At 40.3% G+C, this 12,443-nt stretch overlaps 1 protein-coding gene across 9 annotated transcripts in view; it reads left to right on the top strand.

Annotated features, from left to right (window-relative positions):
• Positions 1–8,984, top strand: part of SPEF2 (sperm flagellar 2) — a 169,404-nt gene extending 160,420 nt beyond the window's left edge. For 5 of the 9 annotated variants that reach the window (XR_003522086.2, XR_003522084.2, XR_003522088.2 and 2 more), the window contains 4 exons: positions 2,035–2,271; positions 2,469–2,591; positions 3,813–3,993; positions 4,171–7,048. Coding sequence is in view for 4 of the 9 variants with exons in the window: in XM_027605657.1 (XP_027461458.1) it covers positions 2,035–2,271; positions 2,469–2,591; positions 3,813–3,914 (462 nt within the window). In the remaining 5 variants the exon portion in view is untranslated. Of the gene's footprint in view, positions 1–2,034; positions 2,272–2,468; positions 2,592–3,812; positions 4,008–4,170; positions 7,049–8,393 lie in introns of those variants that run through there. The other 4 variants (XM_027605658.1, XM_027605659.2, XM_027605657.1 and 1 more) reach the window with 4 other exon arrangements.
• The last annotated feature ends 3,459 nt before the right edge of the window (positions 8,985–12,443 follow it).

Here is a 12,443-nt window from a genome sequence, read left to right as displayed (position 1 = left end):
CCTCTCTAATTATGGAAATAGTGGAGAGAGACAAGGCTCTTTCCCTATTTAAATTAGGTATCACCTGCTCATCTAATCTGACTAGTCATTTGCTCACCCACAGGTTCTGTCTTTATCATGTCCACGCAGCATTTATACTGCAGTCTCAATAGAAATCCATTCATCCTACAGCACTCAGCAAGATGTTTTCATCTTGACTGTGTTCATTTCATTATACTAAATGTTTTATTGCCCTGGAAAACTATTGATAGGTAGCCAGTGTGATGATCCTCAAGCTTCCTAGTGGACATGAAAAGGCCAGTTTTACATTTCTGCAATGTAACATTTCAATCATTTAAAATAGAGAAGACGTTGAATAGATAGATAGATGCTAAATAGATAGGTAGATAGAGAGATAATAGATAGATGATAGATGATAGATGATAGATAGAGAATAGATAGAGACATTTATACTTAATTCCAAATTCTTCACCTGAGATAAAGCATTCTCTTTCTCTCTCTTAGATTAGATTAAATTCCCATTTTACCAAAGGATATAGAAACCCAGCCCACACAGGGCTAAAGCAAATGCAACCTGTCTTCATTACACTGCTCACAGCCCCTACAAATCTCCTAAAGGGACTGACAACTATCAAAGGCTTAATTTGCTGCTGTATCATAATCCTTTTTATACCTGGGACTCTATTTGGAAAGAATTTGCATGATTAATTAACTTGCACTTAATACTTCTACTGTAGTGAATATTTATAGACATTGGATCCATCCTTTTATTTGAAGCCTAAATTTAACATTTTTCCTTTCTTGGGATAAAGGAGAATCAATATTCAGGTGTTTTCTGACACCCGACCCATCAACATTCTAAAAATGCCTATTTTTCTATGGCACATCATCAAATAGCAATTATCTCATCATGAAACACACACACACACATAGACACATTTATTACAGTAAATACAAGAAATACAAATATGTAGAGTATTTGGAAAGTACAAAACTAAGTGAAAAAGAAATCTCCTGTTCCACTACCCAGAGGTAACCATTGTTAACTCTTTCCTTTGTCTTTCTTTTCACTAAAAGCATAGATATATAAGAAAATGAGGATCCTAGTGTATTTATTATTTTCTTTTGTTTTCTTTTTGCATTTATTCTGTGAGTATTCTCTTGTGTCGCTAGGTGTTCTTCTAAACCGCACTTTCCGTGGTAGTATAGTATTCCATCACAGAAATACACTATAATCTATGTCATCACTCCCCATTTTTGGAATTGCAGATTTTCTGTGTTTGTTGTAAGTAACACTGAACAAACATCCGATACACAAAAGTCTTTGTGCACACTGATATTTCTTTACAGTCAGTCCCTAGATCTGTAATTACAGCAACAGGCAGGACTATTTTTCAGGCTTTTGATAAATACAAAACTACGCCAGAAACAAAGTACTCGTTCCCATACTCACAGGGCCAGGGCCTGACCTCATGACTCTCGGACACGTTTCAAGGAGCAGCCACAGCAATCCCACCTGACTTCCTACATTCAATTTGTTTCCTATCTTGCCTTCCAACGTTTAGTTGGATTTAACCTCCAGTACAAAAACAAACGTTTCGGAAGCTCTTAGAATCTATCAAGCTTAAGTAATTAACTTGCCATAACCTCTCAACTATAGTCACTTTCCAAAGCAAATCCTTGAAAAATTGACTTTCATGTACAGAAGCCTGACACCAGTTACACTAATTCACTCCAGTATCCATTTATGGAGGAATCCGAGGCGCCTGGCATGCAGTAAACCGAAGCATGTATGGTGAGTAAGACACGCCCCACACAAGGCATCTGTAATCTCCAGGCAGAACTGGTCTAGATTCTTGATGTGATCTCCAGTGCAGCTAGCACATTCTCTTCTATACTTTGTTTGGCTAGGTTGTGGGAGGCACCATCATTTCCTTGCATGAAAAGTATGTGGCAACATTGGCGTGTCCTAAATGTCTCCATTACTGGAAAGACTTCAGCCCGACTTCATATTCTCTTCATTTAATCATGCAGATCTCCTCCTTGACTGACATGAGTCCAGTTGAGGCATATCCTGAACTCGAGGGAAACCTTGTGAGTGAGGAAAGGGAACTAAGAGAAGACGGGGAGGGAAAGGAAGAAATCCCTGAGAATGCGAACACTGAAAAGATTTCCATGGAAAAACTACTCAAAGTGTTCCAAGGAGGAAAAGAAGTACAGGATGCTAACAGATTTGCCAGCCACGTACAGATAGAGAACGCTTACTCAGAGGTTGGTTAGATTCTTTCATAAAAGGGGCAACTTGTACATAAAAAAAGTCACCCTCAAGTTTTAACATAGTTTCATGGAAGTGCTTTCAAATGTATCATGCTATAGAAATTATGGCAGATTCCTTTATTAAGTAAAATAAGTTTTTAACACCTGCAGGACTGTAAAGTTAATGAACTTCATTTTTTTCTTCTTTAAAGAACTTCATAAAAGTATTTCAAGACCTAGGTGCTAAGAATCTGGAACCAGTTGAAGTTGCTGTTCTCCTGAAGCATCCTTTTATTCAAGATCTGATTTCAAATTATTCAGACTATAAAATCCCTGTGAGTATTACCCAAAGGTGTCCTAATTCAGTTGAGCTTAGGATCAGGACATGGTGGGGCATCTCCAGCTCCACGCTATTTGCAAGAGAATTTTTACATGCAAAATTACCAGAGATGGGGGAGAAGCTGGAGTTGGCGAAACCATGATCAGAAGCTAAGCTGGTAACAGCATCAGCCCAGACAGGCCAGCCTGTGATACCCAGAGGGTATCAAGGTCAGGGACAGTAGAGGTAGCTAACAGTACTATGGATGATACTGTCAGCATTATGGAACTGCCTCATTAGGCATGGGGCTACTTTGGACCTAAGACAGAAGGTTAAAGTCAATGAGATTAAAGCTGGGTGAGTGGCCATATTAGTGTTCCAGATCATCCCAGCTGCCTAATGACTGGCCTATGACTGAAGGGTATGGAGAATAGAATCCCCCTTTGCCAAAGAGAACTTAAGGAGACCATGATCCCAACCAAGTGCCGACATAGTCATTGCATTCTAATCATGGTCTACATGGTCTGTGTTGTGCATATGGCGACAGGGCACACAAAAGACTGGGTGCCAGTTCCATCAGGGAAATACTATGCAAGATGGAGAAAGTGAGGACAAAACCCAGCAGACTGGACCAACTCAGAAGGAGGGAAGGAAGAAAAGAAGAGCCATACTCCAGAGCTCACAGTAACCCAGCCATTCTGTACCACATATGCTGAATGTGCATCCACTGTGGCGGTGCCTGGTCTCCAACAGCAAGGGCTAAGGCCGGCAGAGGCAGACCCCCATTCACTGTGGGGCAAGCGTACAACCCCCTCACATACCAGTTCAGCCGTATGAAACCTCATTTGGCTCCTGCTAGGTGTTTATTAGACTACACAGGGTTTGCTCAGTTTCAGATAAAAGCACTTTCACTTTGATAAAATGAAGGTGATCTAAGATGCATTACTCCTGACTTCTCAGTGATAAACTTCTATGCCCAGAAATGAGACTATTCCGACTTGAACATCTACAGACCTAAATTGGTTTGTTCTAAATTGCTGATCTCTTTACATAGAAATTGTATTCTGTATGTTGGTAATCACTGAAGTTGATTCTAACAAGCTAGCAGACTCTCATCCAGTAGTGAAGTGTGATTAGAGCCTTTTAGAACACAGGCTCAGGAATCAGAAAGTCATGGGACTGAATCTCAGGTATACTACTTACTAGATACCTGACTTTAACTTTCTGTTCATCCCAGCTTTCTCATCTGTTAAATGGGAATAACAGCCATTCCTATTCAAAGGATTGTGGTGAGGATGAAATGAGACCGTGCATAGGAAGCAAGCAGCATGGTTCCTGACACTTGGCAAATACTTCAGAAATGATGGCTGTTAACAATTACTCTTCACGACTGAGCAGTTATCACTGAGGCTAGTAATGTAAGTTTCCAGGAGAGACAAAATGAGTACGAAACTCAGTTTCTGTTCTCAAACAAATTCCAGTTCGGTTTGCAAGAGAATTTTTACATGCAAGAATTACCAGCAAATGATATAAGGTACGCCACCCAAGCAAAACATTATAGGAACTCAAGACATAGGACACTTTTTTTGTTCCAGAAGCTGAATCTTCAAAGATGACCAGGATTGTTGAAAGTGGAAGGACAGAGAGGACGTGTTCAAGGATTTGCTGTTGGAATGGACAGAGGACAGCAACACAGGAAAAAGGAGAGACCTGTGCCGAAGGCATGAGCACAGGCCTGCGTGGGAGGAAGGGGAGGCCAGGAGGGCTTCTGAGCAGGGGTGTGATGTGACATCATCTTCATCCCAAAGTGTTTCTTTGTCTCTTCACCATATCATATCATTATGTCCCTACCTTTAATAGGGCTCCTAAAAAAAAGTTGTGCCTCTTTATATAAATAGGCCAAAATAGCTGGAAACATGGTTAGCATTCCACAAACATTTACTGTTTGCATCCAAACTGGTACATTACATGTCCCTTTCTGGTTTCTTATATCACATATTTTCATTAAATACGAAATTAGGAGGAGGAGGTCATAGGTCAGTGTGACCCTAGAGTTAGTGGGGACAGAGGACGTCAGAACTAGACAAAGGGGTGGAGAGAGGAGGGCGAGGGAGGATGGCGGAGAGTCGCCAATTGTGAGGATCTACCCCCCCCCCTTTGGCTTTCCTCCGGGCCAGCATCATTCTGTATAAGGTAAGTTCCAGAGCTGTATGTTAGAATTTATCTTATATTAATTACCAAGAACCAGTAGGAACATAAAATGATGCCACAATTATTTCCTCCCCTAATGGGAGGAAAACTCCGTACAAAGTCAGGCAATTTGGGAACGTCTCTGGCCAGACTAAATATGATTAACTTGCAGAGAAGATTCTCTTCAGCATTTTCCCGCGAAAAGAAAACAGCCAATGGATGACTGCCTCCGAAAGGCAGCCCCTTGAAAAGGTATTCTGACTCCTAGGGAAAGCTGGAGTCCATGGGCCTCTTTTTCATTTATGCATTGCCCTCATTTTGGAAGGAATTTGATCAACTTGCCATACACCTCACTACTGACACTTTGGACAGTGCATCCCTCTGCGCAGGACTGTCTCCAGCATGGCAGGATTCTGGGCCGCCGCCCACTCTACCCCAGGAGCACAGACGGACTACCAACACCATCTCTGCACAGTCTCCCTGGGGTGCAGCGTCCCTCTGGCTGGATCCAGCCAGCGCGCGGTGTCTGACCGCCAGGGAGTCAGCCTCCTGGGACCAGCAGAAAGAGATTTAGCCTGTCTGTCACCAGTCGGTCTGTCCATTCATTCCTTCATTGCCAGAGTGCTTCGGCAGTGTCGGCTGCTTCAGCTGCCTCCCTCCTCACCCGCACCTCTCCTCCCAGGTCCTCCCCTTCAAATCCATGAGAGGACGGAGGACTACCTAAGTGGGACTCATTCGTATGACTGGGAATCTCTGAGAGTTGAGACTGTAACCTAAAAACCTAAGCCCTGGTATTCTAATGAAAGAGCTTCCCTTTCTAGTAAGAAGGTCTACTCTCATTTTCACAAAGCAGAAAAAAGAAAAAAAAGAAAAGAAAAGAAAAGAAAAGAAAAAAGAAAAAAGAAAAGAAAGAAAGAAAGAAAGAAAGAAAGAAAGAAAGAAAGAAAGAAAGAAAGAAAGAAAGAAAGAAAAGAAAGAAAGAAAGAAAAGAAAAAAGAAAGATAAAAATAAAGGAAAGGAAAAAAAATCTCTGAAGATTCAGTTTCTGTCAAAGCCATCCTGTCACCATTTCTGCTCCAGATATCCATGTGCAAGTAAATAGATCACATTTTAAAATGAACTTTAACCACAGTGATGTTATTTGAAGATCTTTCAAGATAAGTAGAGCAAAAGCTAGAATGTGGTTTTTCAGGTTAAAATGTTGTTTGCTGTTATAAACAGTGGGAAGTGAAGGTTGTTTGCCTGATAGCTCTGTGTTTACAAGGTTTGTGTTTGGAAGCAGCGACATTTTAAAATATATATTTGAAAAATCTGAGTATTTGTAATTATTTTGGTATGTTTTATTTTTGCTCCTATTGGGAGGCGGCCTGGCTTTGTGGTTGAGAGAGTGGGCCCAGGAGCCACACTGATTGGGTTCACACCTACAAAACTGTGTGACCTTGGGCAAGTGACCTCATGGTGCCTTGGTTTCCCCATCTGTAAAATAGGGTTACCATACCCTCATAGGGCTCTTGTATGGATTAGATGACTTAGTACATATAAAGTGCTTAGCTCAGTGCTTGGCAGGTAGAAAGCACCCGATAATAAATGTTAGACATTATGGATTATTATTACTCTTATTACTATTACTGGTTTGCTGGTAGTTGTAGTGCCCAGGAAATATTTCTGAGCCATGTGAAATTATATGTGGATAAATAAATAAGCTAGGGCATTTCATCTCCTGAATTCAGTGTCTGCTCTTTGAAAAGAAAGAAAAAGGCTTTCATTGTTGCAGTGCCATGATGACAAAGAGTCCAAACTGGTGTCCCAGAAATCCCCATGTGGCCACTACCTATGGGGAAAATCCAGATTTTGTGTTGGATTTGATAGTCATTCAATCAAAGTCATTTATTTAATTTCTACTTTCATAGATCTTACACAAAGAGGTCATTTCAAGTAATGTTCCTAAATTATTAAGAAAATGCTTTGGTTAAAGAAATGTAACAAAATCAATGAGGATACTGTAACTGGGTTGTTAGTGAGCAAAATCAATTTCCCATGACCAATATATTTAAAATGTAAGTGAACACACGATTTCCCATACCAACCTAATAAGTGTAGTCTCTTCTAATGAACACATGCTGACTAAATGTAGATTATTTTTAGCAAACCTGTAAATCAAGCATATATCCTTGAAATTGAGGTTTCCATTCAATAGGAGATAATAATAAATCTTTTAGTATTAAAATCCAAATACCACAGGAGAATTTCTTATAAGTACGTGAGTTAGGACCCAATTAATTATGTGAGGACAAAATATGAATTATTAAGGATGACTTGAAGGAACTCTCATCCCACTGTAACTTCAGGGTATCTGACTTTAAAATATTCTCCAACCTTCTCCTTTATCTCCCTAACAAATACGATGGCTGCTTCGGTACTTCGTGTTTTCAAAGTACCCAGGGGGTCAAACATTTCCAGACTCTCTCAGCTTTTCTCCAATAACTGCTACTGAAAATTATGGCCTCTGACTTCAACAGCAAACTTACCCAAGGCTGGCTTAAACATCTGGAGCTTATGATTTTGTCCATGCTGCAGAGTGTCAGGTGATCCCAGGTCAGCTCACTCCTTCATCCCCAAGTGAGCATTCAGTAGTCAGCATTAGTTACCGTTAAGTACACTATTCAAAGGAGACGTGTTATTAACAACTGTGGTGGATAGGACCAGAAAGGTCAATGGTGAGCAGCTGTTCTTTTTCACATAGTTCACTCAAGTTTGACCTCTGGCTGCAGGAAATCTGTATTTTCAAATAACAAGGTCTCACAAGAAAATGATTCACTATGATTCCTGGTAGTGACTGATAATAAGCAGTGTGTGTCACTCGGCAGGGGTCAGCTCAGATAGTGAACTAACTCATGTCTTCTTGCGTAAAATGACCTCAGTCAAATTGAAACCTTTGGAACTCAGCTTTGAAGAAAAGAAACTTACATTCTTAAAACATTTCCCTAAATTTGTGGGGGGAAAAAAAGAAACTGCACATATATAATTCTACAGTTTCTACGTGTGTTTGTACCCCTTCTATATTTTGATGCTGTTTTAAATTTATGTTTTCAGTGTCTGTGATGTAAAATGTAAGATGCTGGTATTTTAAATGGATGAAAAACAAATCTTCTATTCCTAATATTAAAAAATAAAATAAAAACATGGAGAAAGACAATCTCTCCTCTAAATAATCTGCTGGTCTAAAATTCTACAAATCTGTAGACATGATAGATTTGGCATTAGAATTTTTCTTCAATACAAAGTAAATACAGTTGCTCATTCATTAATAGGGAAGTAACACTTTGGTTTGTTCATTGTGTGCCAAACTATGTGTAATTGCTTTTTACAAATTTTATTTAATCTAATAAAACAATCCATTCATTATTAGATTAGAAAACAAAGGCTCCAAGGTCTTTGATATCTTCCCAAGGGTACAGCCAGTAGGTTGCAGGGTGACATTTAAACTAAATAGAGCACCATTTTCTTAAAGAAAAAATAAAAACAATTTACTCTCTCATCACTCCCATATGATGATCATTAATTCTAAATCACTAATTCTAAATCACTTATTAATATTTGTTATTTCTCTTTATATCTCTTCCTTTAGGATATTAAAATAATTCTCCAAAGGAGTGAGCATGTACAAGGAAGTGATGGAGAGAGATCTCCTTCAAGACTTACAGAGGAAAAGAAATGAAGACAAGAGTGTGATTTTTATAATTTGACAATGAATCTTGCAAACATCAGTGTAAACAAGGTGTTGGTCATATATGTTGTCATTGTAAGTATAGAAATGACCCCTACCAGGTTATGAGGAGCAATGAAAAGGGGGCCTTCCTTAACTCAGAGAATGTTCTATAATAAACCTGAATTACAAGAGCAAAAATCCAAAGTAAGAAGGAATGCATTTTGAAGTGATTCTGAAAATAGATGGCATCAGACAATATGTTCAAAAATAAACACACACGTAAGTCATGAAAAGTCCCTCTGAGAAGTAAGGAAGCATTAGGCAAACATGGTGAAAATCCCCCGAAGCTCCACATCAGGGGAGTACTGATATGTACATTTTGTCGTTCTTGCTCCACATGCAGTAGAATTCCAAGGTCCATCCCACTAGCCAAAGAGAAGGATGCATCATCAACTGCTGGTACAGCCACCTCCTATCATCTATTCCTAACCCTTTCCTAATATAATACAATGTTTCCCAAATACATGGATATATATGCACAATTATATCTTTTTACTTGTATAAATTAGTGACTCAAATTCAGTGATACTTATGTCAAGAAAATTTTTTCTTTTTAAGTGAGTGATAAATGTATTCTCAGTGGTGAGCCTTCTGTGAAATCTCTGCTTGGTCTCCATCCCCTCCCTGGCTGCTCCTTCTGAGGCTCCCTGGCGGCTGGATCCTCCTCTCTTTTACTCAACCTCCAAATGTTGGAGGGCCTCAGAACTCAGCTTCCTCCATCTACAGTCAATCCCTGGATGACTCATCATTTCCATTACTTTGTGGGTATTATAGAGGCTAACACTGAAATTTCTATTCCCATCATTCCCTGGAATCCAAACTTCACTCATACTACCCATTTGATTACCATACTGATGGCTCATAGTCATCGCACACTCAACCTGTCCAAGCCAACAGGGGGAACCTTTCATAATACAAGTGAGGTCATGTCACCCCTCTGCTCCAACCCTCTATCGGCATCCCATCTCATGCAGCATCCAGCCCAAGTTCTCACCTTAAACTTACCCCTTGCTACCTTTCTGATCTCATCTCCTGCTGTTTTGCCTCCTGCCCACTCTACTTACATTACAAATCCACCTTGCTGAACCTAGAACATACCTGCACACTTCTGTCTCAGGTCCTTTGCAGGTACTTTTTTCTCTGCCTAGAATGATTTTCTCCCAAATATCTGCATGACTTGTCCCCTCGCTTCCTTTAGGTGCCTGTTTATATGACACTTTGTCAGGAAGGCCTTCCCTCAACACATAACAAAATAGAAATAACCCACAGCCCAACACAACATAATTTTTTTTCCATTGTACTTATCAACACCTGACAAACTACATGTTTACTCTTTTGTTTGCCTGTCGCTTCACTAGGCTGTAAGTTCCATGAAGTCAGAGATTCTCTTGTATTGTCTTTACTACTCTGCTCCAGAACCTAAGACTAAAATCATTGCCAGCTTTACATTTTATTGATACATATGTGCAAAATATGTGGAAATATCACACTTAGACTGATCACTAAAACAAGAAGCAATCCAAAGACAATTTCTATTGTTAGAGTTATATTCTCTTTCTGGAGAGTGACACATTTCCTTAATTTGCATCTTGTGGGCTCCATTACCAGAACCCTTGTCTTCAAAATGATGGAGGATGGTGACCCAGAAGCACAGAGATGGAGAAGAAACTCTGCCAGAGATTTCAAAATTCAACTTAGCTGGTTTGCATGCAATTCTAGTTATTACCAGATAATTCTAGGTATTCTAGAGAATGGAGGAGGGGAATATCTGAAAATCGAGTTCAAATAAATAAAATATCATGATGAGGACACAGGCAATAAACTAATCCACATTTCATCAAGGACTGAACAAGACAGGGCAACATTACTTCGCAATAGAAAAAAATTAAAAGCAGAGCTAACAGTATCCCTTGCTCTCATAATGTTCTTGTACAACATTGTTAAATAAGGACATTGCAGAATCTCCCTCCTGAGGCCCATTGACTCATCTAAGCAGTAGGAGAGCAACGACCACATGAAAGGTCTCCCTGGTGGGTATTTGCTACCATGTCACAATCTCTTAATCATCAAGACTAAGCAGATGTTGTGACTGGGCATTACCCAGAGCTATAAAAGGAGCTCTCCCACACAGGTCCTGGGGCAGGCAAGGTGTGGAACTTCACACTGAAACTAGAGGCTGCATGGGATTCTCCCAGACAAAGGAAGAATGTGCTAGAACTCATCTACCTGAGGGCCTTTCAAGTCTTATAATTCTAGGAAATGCCCAACCATCTTCAAATCATTCTGATGCTGTTTTGCACTAAATATTACTATGTCTGCCAGCTGCTGCCTTTGTGAGATGGAAGTCTCTTATCTTGGTGGCTCTCTTCTGGATATCATTGTGGCCTTTACAGGATTGTTCATAATATCCTTGGGAACAAAGTCAACAAATTTGGACTGAGTGCAAGGACAAGTGAGTTCAGACCCAGTGGAGGGACCCGAAAGATTCATCACACAAATTATTCATTATCTCCCTTCCTCAATGGACTGTTAGCTACAGAAACTACTACCCCAGTCTATCTTACTGATCTCTGTGATACAAAACATCCACAAAGACATTCAAAAAGGGATATAGGATCCAGGCGAAGTACAATTATGGTTGACACAGTGTTGGAAGAGATTTGAATTAAATTATGTTTAATAAGAGAAAGAGGACCCAATAACAAGGTTAAGGGACTAATAATAGGTGACTATAGTTAATAATAGCTGCTAGTTTGGAGGGTTTACTATGAGGCAGGCACTCCGCCGAGAGCTTTACAAGCATTGTCTCACAACTCTGTGAGGTAGGTACTCTTAGGATTGCCACTTACATAGAATGAAAAGGACATTCAGAGAGATTATTAACTTGCCCCAGGTCACACAGCTGGTAAATAATAGACAGGCTAGGAACTCGATATTAACACCAAAAGCCACCCTCTTGCCTGGTTTGCTCAACTTATGTAAAATAACCAATGGCACAAGCACAGGATGGAGGAAGTATGGCTTAGCTGTGTTTAAAAATAAAAACAAAGGGTTTTGTTCAAAGCAATTTGACTAATTAGCTGTGTGATGTGGCCTCTAAAGAATCCAATGCCCTCAGAGCATTAGTGGCTGTGAGGGAGATGCTGATTTTCCTCTGATCTGCAGTGGTCAGACCTCAGCTGCAATTCTGTGTGCAGTTCATGGTAACACGCTTTAATATAGGCAGAGTCTATATATGCAGAGGAACTGATTTTTTTTTTTTTTATTCAGAAGTGAGGAAATTCAAACCCCTCAGCCTTAGGCTTAAGTAGAGAGGCTTCCAACTTAAGGGACAGAGAAGTGCTCTCTGCGGTCCCCAGGGATAAACCAACACTCGTGGTGAATGTTGCAGCGTGACAGATTTCAGCAGCTGCTAGCTCCCTGTTGCTAGAAGAACTTTGACAGAGGCAGAGTACCACGTGGCAGAAGAGTTGGGTGCCATGACAGGAGTGAAGAACTTCACCCCTTGTCTTACTCCTACTGCATTTCTGTCTCTATTGAATCAACTTCTCAGCTCTGCTACCTCAATTTCCATCTATCTCCTCAAAGGGCCTTTTCTGCTTGGTCTTCATTATGTATGGATCACACCTTTCTTGAGAGCACTTTGACTATGCTTATCCCACTGTTTGAGCACCCCCTATTTCCTTGCACTAGAAGCTCTACCCATAGAGTCCAATACCATACTGCAGCCACTTAGCTGTTACCCTGTCCAAGTCGGCGGAAGACTCCCTAAGGGAGGATTACAGTGGAAGCAGATGAGATACAGACTTTGGATGGGGCATTTGGCAGGATGCCCCATCCATCTCTGAGGTTCTTCGAGAAGAGCTCCTCCTTCTTACTTCCGATTCTTCATCAATGGCAACACCTGCT

The sequence above is a fragment of the Zalophus californianus genome, chromosome 5 (assembly GCF_009762305.2).
Source record: "Zalophus californianus isolate mZalCal1 chromosome 5, mZalCal1.pri.v2, whole genome shotgun sequence".
Classification (NCBI taxonomy): Eukaryota; Metazoa; Chordata; class Mammalia; order Carnivora; family Otariidae; genus Zalophus; species Zalophus californianus.
Note: the sequence above shows the minus strand (reverse complement) of the source record. Positions and strands in the feature narration are given on the sequence as shown.